General features: G+C 39.3%; 1 protein-coding gene across 1 annotated transcript; it reads right to left on the bottom strand.

Moving 5' to 3' along the window:
- Positions 1-482: 482 nt before the first annotated feature.
- Positions 483-23,664, bottom strand: LOC307137041 (uncharacterized protein). The gene is made up of 4 exons (XM_079834521.1): positions 23,533-23,664; positions 15,965-16,249; positions 1,619-2,482; positions 483-1,535 (listed from the first exon to the last, which is right to left on the bottom strand). Exons 2-4 carry the CDS (start codon positions 16,047-16,049, stop codon positions 1,462-1,464), a joined length of 1,023 nt encoding a protein of 340 aa, XP_079690647.1. The 5' UTR covers positions 16,050-16,249; positions 23,533-23,664; the 3' UTR covers positions 483-1,461.
- Between the last annotated feature and the right edge of the window lie 1,195 nt (positions 23,665-24,859).

Below are 24,859 nucleotides of genomic sequence, written 5' to 3'. Positions count from 1 at the left end.
GCTTATTACATCTGAGATGATTTGACAGATCCCAGATCTTTTAATCGTGATAACTGATCTCTGTCTAATTTGGTTCTTCCAACGAATTTGCGGATTGAATTAAAATATCTGGATTAAATTATCTAAGATCACTGCGCGTTCTTGTGTTCCCTGAAGAGGGCAGATGCATCGATACTCGAAAGCTTTCCTGTAGCTCAAACGGTAGAGCATGGCGCTAGCAGCGCTAAGGTCATGGGTTCGATTCCCAGGGAAAGCAAGAACTGACAAAAATGTAAAAAAAAAAATGTGTACCTTGAATGCAATGTAAGTCGCTTTGGATAAAAGCGTCTGCCAAATGCATAAATGTAAATGTAAATGTAAATGAAACCACGATCAGTATTGCAGCGATTGGCTGGCGTCAAGACAGCAACGTAATGACGTCATATAATTAAAAAACCACCTGGCAAAAAACTTGACAAATTACACAAAAAAAACACGAATTTCTGGACCCAATTTATAAGGAAACAGCCAAACCACCAAACCAACATAAAAGTTATAATAGATCAATGATAAATGTTTTTTTTAACATGATTACCAATTATTTATATTCATGATTTTATACAGTATTTGTACACCCTTTACATTTTTATTTCAATGTTGTAATTTAATTTTTAATTCAATTTGAAGCAGATCTGTAACGTGACAGTATTCAAGTTTCTTATGGGTCAAGATCAAATTATCCTCTCTTGCGCTGCATCAAATCACTCCCATAATATCCGTGATCACTTAAATTAATGCACGGCTCATATTAACTGCACAACATGTGTGTAAACCAATAAAAATAAAATTATATAAAGTAATTATTCCATCACAAATAAATCGCTCAATCAAGTGTCTGTCTATAGTATTAACAATATACATTCTCATATACATAGCCTATACAATATAAAATTTTTATATTATTATTTAAAATGATTATTATTGCCCCTGGTTCAGTAATGAACTCTTGTAATAAAGTAGCAGTGGCTGGGACAGATTTTAAGTATCACCTCAAGATGCAATCTAATCCTGTTTACATGAAATAAGCCGCTCCCGAGCAGGTTTAAGCTCACGGACCTGTCACTATGACAGCAAGTCCAGGATGAGCTTCGAAGAACCAAACAATCCAAGATTATGCCAAATCGTCAACAATCAAATCCAGCTAACTGAGTTAGCGAGGTACGAAGAACGGGCCCCCAGGCTGAAAGCGAGTCCCAATCCGGCCCTGGTTTCAGTTGACTAGATGTAGTAAAGCTCTTCCCACAGTCACAACACATGATCTCTCACTCCTGTGTGTGTGTTTTCTGGTGCAGTTTAAAACTGCTCAGGCATGAGAAACTCTTTCCACAGAGAGAACACACATGAGGCTTCTCACCTGAATGAACTATCAGGTGTTTTTTTAGATCTGATGATGAAATAAAATCTTTACCACAGTGATCACACTTAAATGGTTTTTCTCCAGAGTGATAGAGCAGATGATCCCTGAGAGTTGATGCTTGAGTAAAACTCTTTCCACACTGAGAGCATGTGTACGGTTTCTCTCCAGTGTGAATTCTCATGTGTCTGATGAGGTCTTGTTTTTGTGTGAAACTCTTTCCACACTGAGTGCATGTATACGGTTTCTCTCCAGTATGAGTTCTTTGGTGCCGTTTCAGATTATTAGATGTAGTAAAGCTCTTCCCACAGTCATAACACACATGATCTCTCACTCCTGTGTGTGTTTTCTGGTGCAGTTTAAAACTCTTCAGCCATGAAAAACTCTTTCCACAGAGAGAACACACATGATCTCTCACTCCATCATGTGTTTTCTGGTGCTGTTTAAAACTGTCCAGCCATGAGAAACTCTTTCCACAGAGAGAACACACATGAGATCTCTCATCTGAATGAACTATCAGGTGTCTTTTTAGATGTGATGATGAAATAAAATCTTTACCACAATGATCACACTTAAATGGTTTTTCTCCAGAGTGAATGAGCAGATGAACACTGAGAGTTGATGTTTGAGTAAAACTCTTTCCACACTGAGTGCATATATACGGTTTCTCTCCAGTGTGAATTCTCATGTGTGTGTTAAGTTTTTGTTTTTGTGTGAAACTCTTTCCACACTGAGTGCATGTATACGGTTTCTCTCCAGTGTGAATTCTCATGTGTGTGTTAAGTTTTTGTTTTTGTGTGAAACTCTTTCCACACTGAGTGCATGTATACGGTTTCTCTCCAGTGTGAATACTCATGTGTGTGTTAAGGTATTGTTTTTGTGTGAAACTCTTTCCACACTGAGTGCATGTATACGGTTTCTCTCCAGTGTGAATTCTCATGTGTGTGTTAAGGTGTTGTTTTTGTGTGAAACTCTTTCCACACTGAGAGCAGGTGTGCAGCTTTTTGGCTTCTGTTTCTTGAGTTTTGAAGTCACAGAGTTTCTTTACATCATTTAGTTTGTGTCTTCTCTCCTTCTCTTCCATCTGGTCTAAAATAAACATATAAAGTAGTCAGAATCAGTTCAATGAGGTTAAATGTGAAAATTAAAAAAACTCAGCAGAAAACAAGAAATCTGGGCCTGTAATTATAAAACCTTTAAGGTGAGACACAGCAGGTTAAAACATCGTTTTTTCATGCAGTGGTCAATTTTGAGATTTTGGCCCAGTTTGCTCCCTTAACATGTGAGCTTTCATGTCAAAATAAAAAAAATGTCAACATTACACATTAAGGTGTTTATTTAATTATATTTTGTCACCGTGCGCCTTTAGATTTCTACCCAAAATCATCCAAAGTTATTCTAACGCGAGCTCCCGTGCGTCTCCATTCACAGAAACATGTCATGCCTGGTCTCATTTTAAAGCTCTCAGTCTCACAGACAGCACTGGCTAATCCAAATATGGACATTTCCTTTGTAGAACTAACCAACCGCGAAAGTTTGCAGACGAAAACCACATCTGATTTGTCGATGTGAATTTCTCACTACGCGCTGCCGCTTGCTTGTGTATTCTCCGCCTGAGAGAAAGTGCACACAAGCTGAAATCGGCTCATAAACGCTCACAGAAAAGATCAAGTAGCAAGAGCTGGTAAAAAGAAAGTAAAAAACAACATTAGATGACGAAACCCCGTCAGAATTAGATTCAAATAGTTATAGATGGACATATACAACAAACAGGGACAGCTCGTCTGCAGTGTGTGACTGTTGTTATGTGTGTTTGTTATGGTAGTTCTCTAATAGCTATTGCTATTAATAATTTATTAATTTATCAATTTACACGTGTTTTAAATATTATACACTACTGATATTAATGAACTGAATATATATTTTGTTTGTAGGTTGGGGGTTTTATAGAAATGTGCAGTTATACAGTATAAAACTTTAAAGGCCGTTTTCTCAAAATTAGTTTTTTCTTTTCCTGAGTTATAGGTCCTTTAACTCCAAAAAACATGGTGAATTTTTTTTTTAAAGGCTATTGTCAGTATTCTCTAATTTACTAAAGCACAAAATAAGATATCCAGAATCTCCTCAGTAAAAGCCCTCTCCTCTAATTTGTCAACAAATAGAACCAAGAATTTTAAACATGGTCATTTCCAATTTCCAGATTTTGTTTTTGGAAAAGTATGCAAATGAGCATATATTTAAGTATATAAGGCCTCATTTGCATATTTAAACATTAATTTACACAAAACATGTAATACATTTTTTTCTTATGTTTATGCCAGTAATAAACTGGTGATATCTTGTAATTAAAAAAAATTCCCTATTCACCTGTAGTGTCTCGCCTTAAGAAATGCTCTAAAGAATAGTCTTAAGCTTTAACTTAAGTGTCAAAAGATTCTCAGTAAAAGTTGTCTAAGGATGCGCTAAAGAGACGGGTCTCAGTCCACTTCCAAACCAACCCTGGAGCGCACCAAACAAGCAGAGCGAGACGCTAAAGAGACGGGTCTCAGTCCACTTCCATCCGGACCCTGGAGCCCAAACAAGCGGAGCGAGACGCTAAAGAGACGGGTCTCAGTCCGCTTCCATCCCAACCCTGGAGCCCAAACAAGCGGAGCGAGACGCTAAAGAGACGGGTCTCAGTCCACTTCCATCCGAACCCTGGAGCCCAGACAAGCGGAGGGAGCCGCTAAAGAGACGAGTCTCAGTCCGCTTCCATCCCAACCCTGGAGCCCAAACAAGCGGAGCGAGCCGCTAAAGAGACGGATCTCAGTCCACTTCCATCCCAACCCTGGAGCCCAAACAAGCGGAGCGAGACGCTAAAGAGATGGGTCTCAGTCCACTTCCAGCCAAACCCTGGAGCCCAAACAAGCGGACGAGACGCTAAAGAGACGGGTCTCAGTCCGCTTCCATCCCAACCCTGGAGCCCAAACAAGCGGACGAGACGCTAAAGAGACGGGTCTCAGTCCACTTCCAGCCGAACCCTGGAGCCCAAACAAGCGGAGCGAGCCGCTAAAGAGACGGGTCTCAGTCCGCTTTCATCCCAACCCTGGAGCCCAAACAAGCGGAGCGAGACGCTAAAGAGACGGGTCTCAGTCCACTTCCAGCCGAACCCTGGAGCCCAAACAAGCGGAGCGAGCCGCTAAAGAGACGGGTCTCAGTCCACTTCCAGCCGAACCCTGGAGCCCAAACAAGCGGAGCGAGCCGCTAAAGAGACGGGTCTCAGTCCGCTTCCATCCCAACCCTGGAGCCCAAACAAGCGGAGCGAGCCGCTAAAGAGACAGGTCTTAGTCCACTTCCATCCCAAACCTGGAGCCCAAACAAGCGGAGCGAGACGCTAAAGAGACGGGTCTCAGTTCACTTCCATCCGAACCCTGGAGCGCACCAAACAAGCGGAGCGAGCCGCTAAAGAGACGGGTCTCAGTCCACTTCCATCCCAACCCTGGAGCCCAAACAAGCGGAGCGAGACGCTAAAGAGACGGGTCTCAGTCCACTTCCAGCCGAACCCTGGAGCCCAAACAAGCGGACGAGACGTTAAAGAGACGGGTCTCAGTCCACTTCCATCCCAACCCTGGAGCCCAAACAAGCGGAGCGAGCCGCTAAAGAGACGGGTCTCAGTCCGCTTCCATCCGAACCCTGGAGCCCAAACAAGCGGAGCGAGCCGCTAAAGAGACGGGTCTCAGTCCGCTTCCATCCGAACCCTGGAGCCCAAACAAGCGGAGCGAGCCGCTAAAGAGACGGGTCTCAGTCCGCTTCCATCCCAACCCTGGAGCCCAAACAAGCGGAGCGAGACGCTAAAGAGACGGGTCTCAGTCCGCTTCCATCCGAACCCTGGAGCCCAAACAAGCGGAGCGAGACGCTAAAGAGACGGGTCTCAGTCCGCTTCCATCCCAACCCTGGAGCCCAAACAAGCGGAGCGAGACGCTAAAGAGACGGGTCTCAGTCCACTTCCATCCCAACCCTGGAGCCCAAACAAGCGGAGCGAGACGCTAAAGAGACGGGTCTCAGTCCGCTTCCATCCCAACCCTGGAGCCCAAACAAGCGGAGCGAGACGCTAAAGAGACGGGTCTCAGTCCGCTTCCATCCCAACCCTGGAGCCCAAACAAGCGGAGCGAGACGCTAAAGAGACGGGTCTCAGTCCACTTCCAAACCAACTCTGGTGCGGTTCCACTGATATATGAACGCAACAAGGTCCAAAGACATATAATCGAACCAAAAACAGGACGTGATGTCAAGATGCGCCGCTACAAGTTTTTGCCAACGCGGAGAGATCAGTGTATCTACAATGAGTAGAGGGCAAACGTGGAGCAGCGAGAGGTGAAGAGCCTCATCAATATATGCAGATCTGCGTTTCTGCACACCGGAGGAAATCCTGCTGCTGTTCTGAATGTGTTGAGCATTTGATTAGCTCCTTGTGAGTTCTCAGCTGGTAAAGATAAAACCACACGCATGAGATGATGGTGTTTAGTCCAGCACACAGCATTGTTCTGAATGTCCGGTGAGCAGCTCTATCGCAAAATATACGTCATAAAAGCCGACCAATCAGGTTGTGAGTGTATCCCTATGCCTTTGGTTCGGTAACTTTAGGTTCGCTGTTAAAGATGCCAGTGTGAACACTAAGCGGACCAGGACTATATGTTTTGTTCTTGTTTTTTGGTCAGGACCAAACGAACCAAACTACAAGTGTGAACGCACCCTAAGAGACTTTTATAAAGTATTCTGAAATCCACTACCGCTTCAATATATTTATATATATCCTAATTAAATGTATAATCAAAGCCTCAATTAATATTCATCCTCCTATACGATTATGATTTTAATGATTCTTTCCAGTTATGAGTTAGCTTATATCAATAGGACCCATGATTGTTTCTTCCTTTATAATTTCTAACGTGTGTATTTGGTCTCTGAGTGGTGACTGAGGGTCTGTCCTGGTGTGTGATGTTTGGCAAAAACACTTGATTTTAACATGTTGTCGTGTGTTTGGATTTTAGAGGCATCACACACCTCCAACTCGACAGGAATGCAGTAACAGAGATTGCTCATTTAGCCCGGCTTCCAGAGATGAAATATGGATTTTATTTTCCTTTTATTGAAACCCTAAAGAATCAAGATGAATATGGTCTGTACTATTGTCTGTATCTCTCACTGAGAGAAAAGCACATGTTATCAATATGTTTTGGAAAACTTTCTCTGGTTGGGACCAGATCTCACCAACTCCAACCTTGGAGAGACTGTGTATGTGTGTATGTGAACAGTATTCGGTGTTACAGATCAGTATTGGAGGTGGATTACGGGCATCCTAAAAGATGAGGGGCTTGTTGTTCTGGACAAGCTGGCGCCTGCTCCAGAATCTGGAAGGTCATTACGTGCCTAATTCCGGGGTGAAAGCGTCAACAAGTGATATCTGTACACGTGAATCTGATTAACTGGCAGTGTGTGGAAATTTACCAAGACTGTCCATTTTCTCTGAGCCAATCAGAATCATTCCACATGGCAATAATGACGAGGTTAGACCTTGAAAACAGTAGAACTGTTCAGAAATTGTATGTAGGATAGGTGGAGGTGGGGAGACTGTTAGAGGGAGCCGCGGCCTTCGAACTCCTCGTGAGACTTGACGCTGCTTCTGCTGATGAAACTGCAAACTAGGGATGCACCGATCCACATTTTTTCACTTCCGATCCGATCCCGATACCTGAATTTGGATTTGACCGATACTATTCCGATACCAGAGCTGTGTTTGCTTTAATATTATTATTATTATCATTATTTTTGATTTTATATGATGCTGAAATAAACTCCTCTCAACAGGCAAGTATGATATGTACACATTAGAGATGAAATGGTATGGAAATTTCACGATTATAGTGACCCAAATTATCACGGTTATCAATATTATCACGGTTTTGTTCAAATAAGATGAAAGTGTTCAAAAAGTACAGATGCGCACAAACATTTCAACAAGTTTTATATTTGAAAATCAACAAACAACAAATAAATTAAGCAGCTCTAAGCACTTTTTTAAGCTAGATTAAAAATATTTTTTAAGATAGATTAAAAACATCGTTCGACACCCGTAAGACCTCCGTTCATCTTCGGAACAGAAATTAAGATATTTTAGTTGAAATCTGATGCTCTGAAAGGCCTCCATTGGCTCAATGGTACTCTACACTCTCAAGACCCTTAAAAGGTACTAAAGACGTCGTTACAAAGTCCATCTCACTACAGTGGTTCTAAAAGAACTATGAATCGGCGACAATAGTTTTTGTGCTCAAAAAAACCCTAAATAACGACTTATATAGTGATGACGATTTCAAAACAAAGCATCATGAAGTTTCGAAGCGTTATGAATCACTGAGTCGATTCAGTAGTTTGAATCGCCAAATTTCAGCAGTTTGGCGGTTTGACACGCGATCCGAATCATCATTCGGCTCAGTGATTTATAACGCTTCGAAGCTTCATGAAGCTTTGTTTTGAAATCGTCATCACTATGTAAGTCGTTATTTAGGGTTTTTTGAGCACAAAAACTATTGCAGGGCTCCAGAGTGCGACTAAATGGTCGCATTTTGCGACTAAAATTTGAGAGTGTGCGACTGAATTTTACGTCCAGTCGCACATGTGCGACCAGTAAATTTGCCTGCTGTCGGTACTGGAGAAATTAAGAAAATACACTTACTAATTATAATTGATAGACGTTATGTCTGGCAAATTCTATCTTTGCCAGCCGTTTCTATATGAGATAATATTAAATAATTTGTCCGTGATGCATTTTTGCCATTCGCAATCCAGAAGAGAGAGAGAGAGAGAGAAAGCGAGCGATCTTTCTCACGTGGAGCTGCAGCGAACACAACACCACAGTCAGCTTAATGAGTGACGATGGCCAAGAGAACTACATAGACGTTTAGTCTGCTTAAACTTTAGGGATGTGCTGTGATATTAATCTAATTTTATTTTCGATTTTGGCTTCCAAGAATTATAAAAAGATGATATGAGGTAAAACTATTCCTATAGCCGTGTTCAGTCGAGCGCGACATCCTTCCCTTCACAGCCTTGCGCTGTCATTTCTCAGTGTCAGATTCAGTGATTGTTGTAAACTGCAGTCTCTCTACTGTTGCTAAACTGCGGGATGTGTTTGATAATAAAGAGATATTAAATGCACAATAATCCGCGCAAGAGACGCTGTTTCCAACTTCAAGGCGGCTTATGTGTGTGTGCTGCGAAATGGACCGACTTGCACTTAATATTTTAGGCTTCATGTGCGCGTCTAAACCATCAAATAAACAACAAATAGCCGGTGTCAAATTGACCGGATTGGAGAGTAGTTATTTTAACAGTTTATATCTTAAATGGGCGTAAATAGTTTGGAGAAATAGGAGAATGTGATATTATTAGTTCTACATTCGATCGGTCTTAAAGGGGCAGCGTCTAATAAACCTGCTGACCATTGAGCCATTAATTCGAATCGAACAAAAGGCAAATAGAAAATATTCACATCTCTTGAATTAATAACTTTAGCTTTTATAAGCATTAATCTATCAAATTATACAGTGAAAACTATGCAGTGTTATTTTACATTTCATTACTTTATTAGATTTCTTTGTAGGTTTGTTCTTTACTGTAATATTAATGTTAGCAGACCTTCCGAATGCCTGCACACTGGTCCATTTACAAATGGATGTTTTATATTTTTGTTCAAACTTTGCGGTTTCTTTTGCTATATATATTTTACTTTTCAGATTATAAAGCCATGTTAATTATGTTCTTAATTATGTTTTTTTTTTTTTTATAAAAAAAAAAAGTATAATAAAAAGAACCGGTAAGAAAACTGTTAAAGTACCGGATCGATAAGCAGTATGGGGAAGAGTAGTAATACCATTAAAACCTTAACGATACCGATCCCTATTAGTAATACAGTGGACATTAGTAGATTTGGTTAGCATGTTGATTTACGGTGTGCGCCCCTAAAATTTCTGGTTGTGCCCCTAAAATTTTCAGTTGGGGGCCACTGTGCTCCTAGTGAAAAAAGTTAGTCTGGAGCCCTGTATTGTCGCCGATTCATAAAGTTATTTTAGAACCACTGTAGTGAGATGGACTTTGTAACGACGTCTTTAGTACCTTTTAAGGGTCTTGAGAGTGTAGAGTACCATTGTGCCAATGGAGGCCTTTCAGAGGCATCAGATTTCAACTAAAATATCTTAATTTCTGTTCCGAAGATGAACGGAGGTCTTACGGGTGTCGAACGACATGAGGGTAAGTAATTAATGACAGAATTTTCATTTTTGGGTGAACTAACCCTTTAAGGGCTTTAAAATAACTGGCAAGATATTGTTAACGCGTAACATAGTTTAAAGCAGCTTGTCCTGTCACTGTCAGACGCTCTGAGAGATACTTGTGATTACAGACAGATAGATACCTGCGGTGTTTAATGCGTTTGAAATGTGGTGCTTTCCTCAGTGCATAACTTACATTTCACAGGGATATTCTCCATCTGTAAATGTTAGAAAGTCATGCAAATATGTCCATTTTTCTGTCAGGAGACGACGAGCCTTCTGCATGTAAATCTCCGCTAAAATTCAGACTTCCGCGAGCGCCGCCGCGTGCATCATAGTGATGTGTCGTTCATGAACGATTCGTTCATTTTGAACGAATCTTTATTATGACTCGGGACTACCGAGTTGTCTCAGAGAGTGATTCGTTCATTTTGTGTTGACCGCGCATGCGCATTACGCTGAATCTGTACTGGAAAGAACAAAAATGATTAGTTCATCTTTCGAGTCTCGAGTCTCGAGTTCGGGTTTGAGTCTTTCGTTCTTCCTGTCAGTCCCATAGAGTCTATGCTGTCAGTAGCGGAAACAGAAAAGATTCGTTCTTTCGAGTTCGGGTTTGAGTCTTTCGTTCTTCCTGTCACTCCCACAGAGTCTATGCTGTCAGTAACGGAAACAGAAAAGATTAGTTCTTACGAGTCTTTCGGGTTTGACGTTTGAGTCGTTCTTTTGACACGTGACTTTGTCACTGTATTGAACACTAGTTCACAACCTTTTTACTAACAAGCACGTAGTTATTTTTTTATTTTATTTTTATTTTTTTATATATAATTCTCAGTTAATATCAGACATATACAAATATGGGAAATATATTGACTATTCAAGTCTAACATCACAAATTCAAGTCAATTAGACTATTACTTGTTTTGAATCAACTGTATTTTATTTTTCTCTATTGAGTTATATTATTATTTTTTGTCCTTGTGTTATTAATGAATAAAAATCAGTTTAAAAATGTTACCTAAACCTTTGTAACATAGCTTATAGGCCTATAGCACCTATACAAAAACATATTACACACACATATATACATATATTTCATATATTTGAATTTGTGTTTCATATATATATATTTTTATATTTCATATATATATATATATATATATATATATATATATATATATATATATATATATATATATATATATATATATATATATATATATATATATATATATATATATATATATATGTATATATATATGTATATGTGTGTGTGTGTGTGTGTGTGTGTGTGTTTGCGCTATATGATTCAAAATGAGTAATAGTCTAATTGACTTGAATTTGTGATGTTAGACTTGAATAGTCAATATATTTCCCATATTTGTTTATGTCTGATATTAACTGAGAATATGACAGGAAGAACGAAAGACTCAAACCCGAACTCGAGACTCGAAAGAACTAATCTTTTCTGTTTCCGCTACTGACAGCATAGACTCTATGGGACTGACAGGAAGAACGAAAGACTCAAACCCGAACTCGAGACTCGAGACTCGAAAGATGAACTAATCATTCTGTTCCCGGACCTGTGTCACATGGCCCGGTCCAGGCCCATCAGAGTCAGACACAGACGAGTCGACAACTAACATCTCGAGGAGTTCGAAGACACGAGAGGCGGAGAACAAACGTGATAAATATGAAGTTGCAAAAGAAAGAATGTCTCGGATCAGGAGGTGAGGTGAACTAACAGAGTTAGACTGCAATAGCCTGACCCAACAACTAATCAATTAATTAAACGTTTCAGTTTCTTATCATTTGGCTTTGGTTGCAGTACCCTATAGTTTATTTTTATTTAGTTTTACAAATGTAATCAACATTTTCATAAGTACTAGATGGGTTGGGCTATTTAACATGTCATTTTAATTATATTTTTCTGAAATGAACGAAATGACTCGAAAAAAGATTCGTTCATTTTGCTGAACGAGACTCAAAGATCCGAGTCAGTAAAATGATCCGAACTTCCCACTACTAGTGCATCAGCGCATCAGGTTGCCAGGTTTCACAACAAAACCCTCCCCGAATTTGGGGGGTTAAAAAAAATATGTGTTTTTTTGGCATGGTTGCCTACTAAAATTTGCATTCAAGGGGCTAAATATCACATCATTGGCATCTCTTCAACCCGCGGACATGAAAAACAGCCCGCGGCAACAGTGTTGAAGTAGCCCAATTCCGCTGGAAAATGGCGGACTTGGCAACACTGATCCGCGCCAAACAGACGGAGAGCTATAGGATAGGAACGCAATAATTCTGACTTAAGTATACATATTTCTAAAATATTTGTTGTTGGACAATAAATGTGCCATATGTAGAATTTAAACCTACAAGTATGTATATTTTTATGGAAGTGACCATTAAAATTGGGTAATCAAATATAACCTCATATGCTTTTGTTTTTATATTTTTAGTTCAGTGAATTAAAAAAACAAAATTATTAATACAATGCCTTCATTACATTCACTGTATTTGTTTATAGCCTTCTATATCAACATTGTTTTTAGGACATCATTGGGCAGGATGTGAAAAAATTATTATTAAAATAAATACAGATAAAAAAAATAGAAAATACAGCCCTATTAAGTATCCTGATATGCATAGTGTTATGCAGAAACCCCATTTAAAAGGCATATTAAAATGTTCACTGTATAATGAATAATATTTGTGATAATTTAGTACCCTGTTAAAACAAGTTACATTACTGTACATAATTACCATAAAAAGTAACAAAAATATAATAAAGGCAACATCTATAGTTTTTTTTTTAATCTGAAAAAAAAGGTCAAGAGTGATCAGAGAGCTTACAAATCAGTGAAGCATTGGAATCGGTATCGGCCGATCACCATGACAAGAAATCGGTACTCGGTATCGGCAGCAAAAATCCTGATCGGAGCATCCCTACATAAATCTTTATTATATATCTAATCTCTAGGGCTGTAATCTCCCAGTCGATTAGTCGATTATTAGTCGATACGTTCTGGCTCGGCCAAAATTCTGATTGGTCGATTTTTTGCCGCGTTCATTTAATCAGTTTTGCCGCGCCGTGTTCATTTCATCAGGTGGAAAGCACTAATTGCTAATAGGGGTGTTTTGAGAGCACCCCTGTTTCACAGGTAACAGACTGTCTTCAGAACACCTCTCTTGTTTTCACTTCTTTTGGATTAGTCCAACCAACTGGCGAAGAGAAGTCTCTCGCGGGTCCTTTTTTTTTCATTCCCGCTGGCTCAAACGCACGCCCATAGCGGTAAACTTGAGGAACGCCCATCAACATACACATGAGGGGAAGCGACACAACACCGCGCTAAGTGGATCTGTACTGTCAGTTTTGCCGCGTTCATTTCATCAGTTTTGCCGCACCGCATTCATTTTCATCAGGTGGAAAGCACTAATTGCTAATGGGGGTGTTTTCAGAGCACCCCTGTTTCACAGGTAACAGTCCGTCTTCAGAACACCCCCTTATTTTCATTTCTTTTGGATTAGTCCAACCCGCTGGAGAAGAGAGACAGATTGAAGAAGGCTAGTTTTCTTGTATATTATTTATTTAATTGTGAGCGTTTTTTCTGCTCTTGATCTGGCTTGTTTAATAAATATTCCCTTTTTATTAAAGTGGACGTGCCTTTTGTGTTTAAGAGTAAAAGCTTTAAGTTAATAGTCTATTTGTGTCTCAGCCGCGAAGCTGAGCTGATCCTGTTCGAGCTGCACAGAGCGGCTGAAATGATACTGTCTGTCAGTTATTATAATACATATGATAAAAACAATTGTCTAAATTATGTTGCATATTCCTCAAAAGTTCTTGTGATGATATCTAGTTGACAACACATACTATATTTTCCGAAGTCATAGGCTATGATATTGCGCAGGTGCACGTGATGCACCGCTGTCAGAGCCGACAGACTCGTGTGTCAGACTCATTTCAGTGCAAAATAATCCGGTCAAAAACTATTTAATATTCTGCAAATAGCCTACTAGTTTTTTATGTTTATTTATAATTAATTTAGGCAGACAACAAGGCTACCAAGTACTGCACACAGTGCGCAGCTTATTCATTTAACGTTTTTTTTCCTAACGTCATTTTAGTCGATTTTTAGTCGAAAATTTCAGGACTTCAGTCGACCAAGATTTTCTTTGGTTGATTACAGCCCTACTAATCTCTAATATTATCTCTGTAATATTCTCAAGCAATATTCTCATCAGTGTTCTATCAGCTATGACCACTGATCAGTGGCTATGACACATTTAAATCTAGCATATTTTGTGTAAGAGCCCAAACAGTACACTAGTGAAATAAAGCATATATTGTCATATGATTTGAGTTTATTTTATTAAATAGCAAAAATCCAAAAGGTGTGCGTCATACCTGACACCTATACACTTTACAGTCAGTTTTGACTAAGTCATTCTCTTCAAATGCCATTTAAGTTAGAAACTTGTATAGCCTATACCAATGTTTTATGTAACTTTAGAGACGGTCCCTAATTCGCGAACGTCAAGCCGACTTTATGGCAGTCATGTCAGATGCGCTGTGGTTCTGCTGTGTTTGTTTGAAACTATTTTCACTGCTGAAATAGAACAAAAACTGTCAATCACTGTGGATGAATGAATCTCTTGCGTACATCGTACGTTTATCTCTGCTTTGAGTGCAGATTTCAGCGAGTGAGAACGGCGCGGCTCTGAACAAAACTCTGCTAATCTGACCACCTCTGATTATTATATTCATAAACTCGATAGAAACACGTGTGAGTGGTTATAATGCGCAACGCGATTATAAGAGATGGCTTTTGAGAAGACCATAATAAGTTCAAAGTGGCTAGTGTGAGTGTTACACGCCACAGCCGAAATACACACATTATCTCTTAAATGTCACCCTAGTCTTGAACTTGTCTGCTTTTGTAAATGTTTGATTGCGTTCGTTGTGTTCTACGACGCGAGGGAGCTTCCACTTCTCTAAATTGCGGTTTTGCAAACATTGTCTTGCTCTGCGGTGTTTCCAGTGTGAAGTATTTCCACACAACTGACATGTTGGCTAGCCACAATGCTGCTCAATGTTAGCTGGCTGCAAACTGCGGAATGGATTTCCTGAGCGGGGGCATGTCTCATAACTCTGTGTCCCATTGAGCCGCGCCTCCGATCAGGAAATCCATTCCATAGTTTGCAGCCAGCTAGCAGACAAGCCGGCGGGAATCACTTTTGGAGTCATTTCAGCAGACAATGTTAAAGCGCAGACATGGTTCATGGATATCGGATTTCTCCGCAGGTTGGATCGGGAAAATCCGATACGTGAATTACGCTGATATCAGTCCCAATACCGATACTGGATTGGATCGGCCCCATCCCTACTGCAAACTATTCTTCATTACATTTTTCTTTAATTAATCTAACTCCTGACGCTTCACTACTGGTCCTGGGTCCTAAGCTGTTACCCCAACAAAGCTTAAAGCAAGTCTAAGACTGATTGTTAAATGCTGACTAAAGTGGCACTTAAGTGTTACAAACTCAGGACTATGATGTCAACACAAAATGGCCGCCCTTAACCACTGAATCAGCCAATAGTGAGCCTGCAAGGGTGAAGTCACAGCAGCATGACACCAATCATTTAATACAATTATAGTAAAATAATTTATTTAAGATTGAAACTTTAATATTTAAAAGTAACGCTTCAAGTTACGTCAAGCGTGAACTCAACCCTCTCATGATCATGCTGATGACCGTTGGTCAGAGACGATAGTCTACAGTTTAAAATATTGGTATTTTTCATACAAGCACGTATCATTTCACTTCAGAAGACATTGATTCCTCCATTGGGGTCGTGTGGATTACTGTAGTTATTGCTGTATGTGCGGTTTGATGCGTCAACTTTTAGGAACCCAAATGAGTTTACATAAGCAGAGAATATTTATTTTTCGGTGTTCATCTGAAGAAAGAAAGTCGTATACATCTCACATGGCATGAGGGTAAAAAACTAGGTAAACGGTAAGGACACTTTATGGCTGTACTGTATCTTCTTTTAATGCATTATACAGAATAGCAGATGTCACACTTACCCTGTAAAAACATGGAACAAGAGTATATTTTCCCAGTATTAAAAAAAAAGTTACTTGACTTGAAACACGAAAGCCCAAACTAAAAAAAGATGCACTTTTGCTGCTTATTATTTACTGGTTATTATTTCACAGCTACTAAAGCAGTCAATAATAAAGAATTAAGAATGGACACCAACCTATTTGTTCCTCAGTATCTTCATGTTTTATTCTGGATGGTTCTGGATAACTCATGTCTTCAATCTCCTCTTTAATAAACTCCATCTTTAACAGTCACACAGATTTCAGCTGCTACACCTGGAGTTTGTCCTTCTCTTGTAGGATGATGGGAATATTCCCAGTATTTATTGGTGAATTGTTGTGGGAGGGGCTTCACTGGTGGGAGGGGCTTCACTAGTGGGAGGGGCTTCACTGCAGGTGTGAACTGTGATCACTGTGAGATACTGACGCCCACAGGACCAGATCTGGAAAAATCAAGACAAGTTACTGAATTTATACTGAATTACCAGACCTGGCTTAATTTTTATTTTGTTAATATTTTTTATGAAGAAAGAAAAACATAAATATTAATTAAAGCTGCAAGCAGCATTTATCGGGGTTCAAGCAGTTTAAGGCCTTTAAGCACATATGCATAAAAAGATAAATATACGCCATCTGCAGAGGCGTGACAAGCTTTTCAAAAGTGTGGGGGATGGATGTGGTTTGTTTGTTAACAATAAAAACGATGAATACAATGACAAAAGGGTACAAAAGGTATAACATACAAGATATATATATATATATATATATATATATATATATATATATATATACATACCTCAGGGTTTTTTTAACCACAGTGTTCGGCTCGGTTCTGATGGCTTGTCACATCAGTTTTTTGCTATTCTATTCTTAGGCGACGGGAACAGAAAGAGGTTAAGGAGAAAAAAAAATGCTTATAAGACTTGAAAAACCTGGACACATTCCTAGTGTATAGTATAATATACAACCCCAAGTCAGAAAAAGTTGGGACAGTATGGAAAACGCAAAAACAAAAAAAAAAGAAGTGATTTCTAAATTTACTTTGACTTGTATTTCATTGCAGACAATATGAACAAAAATATTTCATGTTTTGTCTGGTCAACTTCATGTCATTTGTAAATATGCATCCTTTCCTGTCATTCAGACCTGCAACACATTTCAAAAAAAGTTGGGACAGTAAAGAATTTACCACTTTGTAATGTTGCCATTCCTTTTCACAACATTTAAAAGACGTTTAAGGACGGAAGACACCAATTGATGAAGTGTTTCAGGTGTAATTTTGTCCCATTCTTCCTGCAAACAAGTCTTAAGGTGGGCAACAGGACGGGGTCTTCGTTGTCGCATTTTGCACTTCAAACACATTCTCTATTGGAGACAGGTCGGGACTGAGGCAGGCCAGTCAAGTACCCGTACCCTCTTCCTCCACAGCCAGGACTTTGTAATGTGTGCAGAATGTGGTTTTGCATTGTCTTGTTGAAATATGCATGGACGTCCCTGGAAAAGATGTCTTCTTGAAGGCAGCATATTATGCTCCAAAATCTCTATGTACTTTGCAGCATTAATGGTGCCTTCACAGAAGTGCAAGTTACCTTTGCCAAGGGCACTGACACAACCCCATACCATGACAGACCCTGGCTTTTGGACTTGTTGCTGGTAACAGTCTGGATGATCCTTTTCTTCTTTGGTCCGGAGCACACAGCGTCCATTCTTCCCAAAAAATAGCTCAAATACTGATTCATCTGAGCACAGTACACGTTTCCACTGTGTGATGGTCCATCCCAGATGCCTCCGAGCCCAGAAAAGTCGACGGCGCTTCTGGACACTGTTAACATAGGGCTTCCTTTTGGCACAGTACAGTTTTAACTGGCATTTGTGGATGGAACTACGTATTGGGGTACTTGACAAAGGTTTGCCAAAGTAGTCCTAAGCCCATGTGGTGATATCGCTTATAGATGAATGACGATTCTTGATGCAGTGCCGCCTGAGGGATCGGAGATCACGGTTGTTCAGCTTAGGCTTGCACCCTTGTCCTTTACGCACTGAAATTCCTCCAGATTCCTTGAATCTTTTAAATATGTTATGCACTGTTGAATGTGAAATATCCAAATCTCTTCCTATCTTTCTTTGAGGAACATTGTTTTTAAACATTTCAATAATTTTCTCACGTATTTGTTGGCAAACTGACGATCCTCGGCCCATCTTTGCTCCTAAAGAATTAGACCTTTCTTGGATGCTGCTTTTGTACCAGATCATAATTACAATCACCTGTTGACATCACCTGTTTCAAATCACATCATTATTTAACCATTTTACCTCATTACTAGCCCTAAATTGCTCCTGTCCCAACTTTTTTTGAAATGTGTTGCAGGTCTGAATGACAGGAAAGGATGCATATTTACAAATGACATGAAGTTGACCAGACAAAACATGAAATATTTTGTGTTCATATTGTCTGCAATGAAATACAAGTCAAAGTAAATTTAGAAATCACTTTTTTTTTTTTTTTTGCGTTTTCCATACTGTCCCAACTTTTTCTGATTTGGGGTTGTAAAATAAATATATATAAAGACTTACACTGGCAGCTCAGAGCTCAGCAGCATTTAAGTATGAAATTTAATGAATAAATGTAAAAATAAAACACTACATAGACTTCACTATAAAATATACATTGATTCTTATTAAAGCTACTGTATTAATGTTTTTCAGTCAAGAACAGAGAGTGCTTTTCTATGTCTTTTGTAGTTTTATTAACATTAAAGTCCCCATAGTAGGAAATAATATGGAAGCCAATGGCTACCATCAATTGTCTGTGTTCAAGAGAAGAAATTTATACAGGTTTGGAACAACATTAGATGAGTAAATAATTACAGAATTTTAGAGGTGAACTGTCCCTTTAAGAACAGCGTGTTCACTATAGGCTGCGCTGCTGTCAATTTATGACGTGCATCTAATATACAGACACGCAAATTTATTTTCACTTTACACATAACCGAATGTGTTTGTTAACCTTGTGTGTATTTGACAGTATTAGCACAGTAAGACTACTTAGTCCAGTAATCAAGTGTTTGACAGGCTTTTGGTGCGCGCGCTCTGCGCGTTAAAACGGTGCATAAGCACGCGAATAACCCGCAAGGCTTTAAAACGCATGCAAATAATGAACTTTCGTGATTGTGAATAACTATAGTGTTCCGTGAGTATAACTCTCTGACACCAGCATTGCAAGCGTGTCTAGTGATTGGATATTTGCTCATATCAGCGTGTAGACTCACAGGCACACTGCAAAAACAACGCAATTCATAAGCGCTTATTGAACCGTGAATGCCGTACCGAACGGTTCAATATTATAATGAGAATTGTGGCATCCCTAAAGCGTTTGTGCAAAATTGCCATCTGTATATTTATTGCCATCTGTATATTTATTGCCATCTGTATATTTATTGCCATCTGTATATTTATTCACTGTACATATTCACCTGTAAATTCTGTTTATAGTAATAACCATCTCTCTATTTATAGATATATTTATATATATATTCAGTACATATCCATGTCCTGCACTTATGCAAACGTTGTATATCCTGCACTTGCTGCTATTGCACTTCTGGTTAGACCTAAACTGCATTTCGTTGCCTTGTACTTGTACTTGTGTAATGACAATAAAGTTGAATCTAATCTAATCTAATATTATGTTTTATTTAGCAAGCATGTAACCCCTTCAAAAACCAAAAGTAACTTATAAACAATCATATAAGAGATTCAAAGGGTACAGCCAACAGAACTGGGAGCAAGGAGGACTGGGAGGTCAATTGCAAATTAAGAATTTAAGTAAGGAAAATTAATAGGAAAAAGAAAATAATGTTTTAAGTTACATTAAAATAAGTGAACGTAAATATGATCAATAAGTTTGCTAATGGTTCTTAGCAAAGTATTGGAAACAATAGTTTGTGAGCAAATGTTTAATAATTTTCAGCATGCACATTGAGAAGGAAACTCAACAGGCACAGCATTAACACAGATGACAGACGATTGCTTGGCACAGATTGATGAAAATAAATTAGGCACAGTATTGTTAGATTTTATTTTACAATGACTTCATACTGTACATTGGTTTAAAAGTTATCTGTTTAATAGGGGACATTCTGTATTTTATATTGGACGTTGAGGTTATAGCCATTTTCATGACATTTTTTTCTCTTACAGCGCCACCAAGAGGCCAATTATCAAAATATTTTTCAAGTGACCGAAGTTTGAGGTCATAGACATGTGACCCGAATTTTGCGAAAATATCTTGTTCCGTTCACAAGTTAGTCATTTTAGTAAAAGTGGCCCCTGACACATTGAACTTTTTCAAGTAGTTCACAAAACTCCCTTCCATTCATCGGTCCATTCATGAACCGGACGCTCGCCACTGACGCTGAGGATCAGAACGGATTGATTGATTATGGTCTGGAAAATTACAGAAGATCAGCTAAATGGTAGGGATGGGCGATATGGACTTAAAAATGTATCCCGATATTTTCTAGTATTTATTGCGATAACGATATCAATGACGATAAATGTAGTATCATTCCCCATGTTTTATATATATATATATATATTTTTTTTTTTTTTTTTTTTTTTAATTAATAATTTTTTAATAATTTTTTTATGTAAAATTCCACACCAGCCTTTTCAGAAATGGAAAAGTTGCAGATATAATTGTCTTCTGTAAAAGTGCAGGAAATGTTTAAATAGTGCAACTGTGCTAAAAAACGTCACACAATACAAACAAAAATAATTTTTAAATCAATGAAAAGTTTTACATGTAAACCGATTCTGTATTTATTCATACATGGTGCAAACAGTGGTAAAAATAGCAGAAACAGCAAAAGTAATTATCCCAAAAATGTCTTCAGATTACAAAAAAGTTGAAAATAATGATTTAATGATAGAACTTCAGTAATTTGAGTTGATAATATAATAATACCACGAATTATTCTACTAATAAAAATAAACTGCACTAAGGATTAATGAGCTTCTGGGTTCATGAATATTAATCACGTTGTCAGCGCTCATTCCAACTGATTTGCTGAAATCAAAACAGGCACAGTAATAGGTGCGCGCCAGCCAATGAGATTCCCGTTTGTGCATTTGTTTCTTCCTGTTCATGAAAGGCTGAATAATTCCAAATAAACGCCATTACTTTACAGGAAAATGCAACAAAGGATATTGTTTACATGTAGCACGTCAATTCTGTTTGGTATAAGACTCTCTCGCTCTCTCTTTGAGTGTGTGAAACACTGAGCGCTCTCAGTCGCGCGCCTCACACTAGTGTTTAATGTGCGTCAAATACACTGCGCATTCATTGAGATTAACTGAAATAGTGTGCTTTACCGATCGATTGAGAAAGAGTAAATCTCTTAAGCGCTCAGTCCAAGTGCTCAGCGAGTGAAAATACATCTGTATGGTTCAGATTGCCCTCAGGTGCCCCTCGTTTATGAACTCTTCCGCAGCTTCCACCATAGTTGTTTTCGTTCTGCACGTGAGATGCGGATTCAGTGCCGCCGCTCCTATCAAGCACTGCGCGTAGAGCACCAAGTGCTGCGTGGGGCACCCCAAGAAATTCTCTCTCCAACCCCCGTTCAGCTATACAGAGTGACGAACGCAGCCACCGCGGCCATCATAAAGTAATAACGTTTAGGGCATCAAGAGACGGCCAACGGTGGCAAACGATAAGATATCGCCCATCCCTACTAAATGGATTAAGATATTTTCCCTCATCCCAACGTCCAGCCTGTCCCTATCTCTCGGTTGGGAGGTCAGCTTGACAGCTGGGTCCTGCTATCTTGCTTTCGTTCCCTGTGCACGGCCATATCTCCTTTCAAGGACAAGCCACAGAACTGAACTTTGAAAACATCTTAAGTTATGGCTAACATTCTCACACAACACAGGAAGCTTCAAGACTCTTACTCGCATCATACACACCTCACCCCATCCCTGCCCCCCATCCAACCGTCTGCCTCCCCTTTCCTCCTTCCTATCTCCCTTACTATTCCCAACAAAAAATACCATCACGTGACCACGTGTACTGTGTGTACTATGTATGTAATGTTTGCATGTATGCTTAGCAATCTGCATTTCTTTATTTCTGGAGAGCGTGTGGCGGCGCTTTAAATAGCTGCGGCTCGGAGGCTTGCTCCAAACTTCATTTCGTTGCATTGTACTTGTACATGTGTAATGACAATAAACTTGGATCTCATCTCATCTCATCTCAAAAGTAGGTTTTTCAAAAAACCCAAAATTTCTCGAAATTGGCGCCTAAAGGGCAAGCCAATCCGACACATGCATATTATCCGCCTTGAGCCAAGGATTCCAAGGATATAAGACACTTGAGCCCACGCCTAACGGTTTATGGGTTTTGAGCCATTTTGTACTTTTGCTCGCTGTAGCGCCCCCGTCAGGCCGGTCGGGCGTGCCTCAGTGACACTGGTAGTGGTTGTGAGTACCACATACGTCTCTACGACTTACGGTTTGGTCTGCCCGATCAGTTTTAGATGGAGAATGATGCATCATGGGAAAATTAACGAATACAATAGGGTTTCAGCACTTCGTGCTTGAACCCCTAAAAAGTCAAAATATTAAATGTCATGGATGTATATGTACTGAGTAATCTACAATTCTTTAGAGGGGGGTCAATATGACAATTTTCACCTGAGATTCAGAGCCAAATTACAGGAGGGTAAAAATGACTTTAAAAAAAGATGGCAGCTTTATTTTACTTTTAAACAGAGATTGGTAGGACTATTAGTAAAATCTGTCGACTTTAGCGATCTTTGTTGCATTATACCAACAGTGACTGTTCAAAAAAATGTGTTTTTTGCCCCAAGTTTGCATGCCTGTAACTCAAGAAGTATTAATGATATCCTAAAATCCCCTTAAATTCTGGTTCTTATCAAGCATTTCTTTTAGTTTCTTCATTTTAAAGGCCCCATATGGTAAAATGCAGAGATCTGGAGATCTTAATGTGGTTTCATGAGTAAATTGGTCAATTGTTCACATTTTCAGTGGCCAAAAACCAAACGTGGGTCACTTTACACACAGCTGATACTTTTGTCTTTTACAGAGGAATATCTGAACAACAAATAATGTTGAAACTAGAAATGCATCTCGTTTTTTCTATAAACACACTTGCATAGAATATACCTGAGTGCCATACATTTTTTAAAAGTTTGTGTGCCTGTTATTCTAAAATTATTAAAGATATCTTGATATTCTTCTATTCTTAATTCTTTTCAATGGGTAAAATGGTTGATTTGACATGGAATGACCCATTAATTACATTTAAATTAAGTGAACATATGTTTTCTGTCAGGAATATGGAGTCTTTTGATACAAGTTAGATATTAATTTCATTTAAAACAAGGTTCGTTGAACTCCTGTCCAAAGTCTGAGAGAAACAACAGGATCATCATGTTAATCTGAGCTGCTGAAAAGCCTCTTTGTCTCCTAAAGTTCCCTGTTTTCCCCTCATTCATTATGCTGATGTCTGAGATCTTCAGTAAAGTGGCACATTAAGCACATTTTATTGGTGTAATAGAGTCAGAGTCTGTGAAAAACTCTCTGCCAACATATTATTACACTCATAATAAACCAGGACACACAACGCATTTCATTACATTGGTCCTTAAACATGTAAACTCTGGAGCTAATTAATGTTAAACTCTGTAATCTGAGAAACATCTCTCACCTGCAGACTGGAAATATAAGGCATCCGGAGAAAATATTCCACTTTTGTCCTTCATTCACGATCGTTAACAGCGTCTCTTTCAGCTTCAACTGATCTCAGCTCGTCTCTCGCGCTTCTCTCTTCTGCGCATGCTCAGTGCGCGTCATTTTTCTTAAAGGGGCCGCATATTCTTAAACAGGCCCGGTTCCAGAATCAAATCACGCGTCTGAAAACCTCAATAGGTTGTTTGCACGTGACGTCACTGCTGTAGCGGGGAGCGATTTTCTATATAGGAATCACTAACACAAACTCAAAATGCCTATGTTTTGTGTGGTTTATTGTTGCTCAAATGGATCAAACCGAGAAACCACAAAGAGCTTTTACTGTTTGCGTAACTTTTATCACTTTTTTTTACTTTAAAAGGTGCCGCCTTTAATGGCATTTTGCATCTGCTGATACTGGACTTAATACGGATATCGGCTTACATTTGTTTTTGACTTGGTTAAATATTCACTTTCTTCTTGGTATTGTAAGGTGGTGCCAATCAGTCTGAACAGAGAAACCGTGGTTTCCCGGAAACAAAGGACTTTTCCAAAGATTACCATTTGAACACTTCCCCGCAAAGACAACAGCCCCACCCGAGACACATCACACTGAGACACACACACACCTCACATTCACACTCTGCACATCACCCTCTGTATAACTCACTCTCACCCACACTGAAAACCCATTCAAAATCTATGCAACGTTAAATGTGTACAATGTGTAACTATGCATGTTTAGTATCATTTGAAACGTATCGGTGTGTCTGGTAAAATGGTCTCATTCTACTAATCCAGTGCTTTAAGTGGGCCGGTACGCGCCGGTACTCAGTACCGCCACTTCCAAATATAGCTCTTGAGCGTACCGCCACCTCTCCGTGCGCCCAGAACGTGCTTTTAGCGTACCGGTACGCTCATTTGCGAGCAGAGACTACATTACCCATACACCCTTGAGTTTAACAAGTGAAAAGCGCATGCGTCGCTTTTGCCGCTGTCAGTGTCAACAACTCAAAGTGGTCCGGAGAGGGTGAGTGAAACGCGCAACCATAGCTGCTCGTTTAAAATCTATGGTTAAAATACAAAGCACTTGTGCCGCGGTCGAGGACGAGAGTTCTCCACTTCTACTGATGACAACAGCCGCATGTTGTAGCTGGGTCGTTCCTGTTATACAGTGACTTTTCTGTCTTTATGATTTACTTACTCATATTTTCTATAAAATGAGTCACATAAGAAACATAAGTCACATAAGAAATGGCTTAAATTATAAATGTAGGTCTTCTTTATCACAAACAGATATAATAGGT

Source organism: Gobio gobio, assembly GCF_949357685.1.
Source record: "Gobio gobio genome assembly, chromosome: 14".
In the NCBI taxonomy this organism is placed as follows: Eukaryota; Metazoa; Chordata; class Actinopteri; order Cypriniformes; family Gobionidae; genus Gobio; species Gobio gobio.
Note: the sequence above shows the minus strand (reverse complement) of the source record. Positions and strands in the feature narration are given on the sequence as shown.

What these genes read in the sequence shown, in the direction of transcription:
- LOC307137041 (XM_079834521.1), bottom strand. Translation starts at nt 16,049, where the DNA reads ATGGAGTTTATTAAAGAGGAGATTGAAGACATGAGTTATCCAGAACCA. An exon ending in AGATACTGAGGAACAAATAG is followed by an intron (nt 2,483 to 15,964) that starts GTTGGTGTCCAT and finishes TGTTTATTTTAG; the next exon opens with ACCAGATGGAAGAGAAGGAG. An exon ending in ACCGTATACATGCACTCAGT is followed by an intron (nt 1,536 to 1,618) that starts GTGGAAAGAGTT and finishes ACATGCTCTCAG; the next exon opens with TGTGGAAAGAGTTTTACTCA.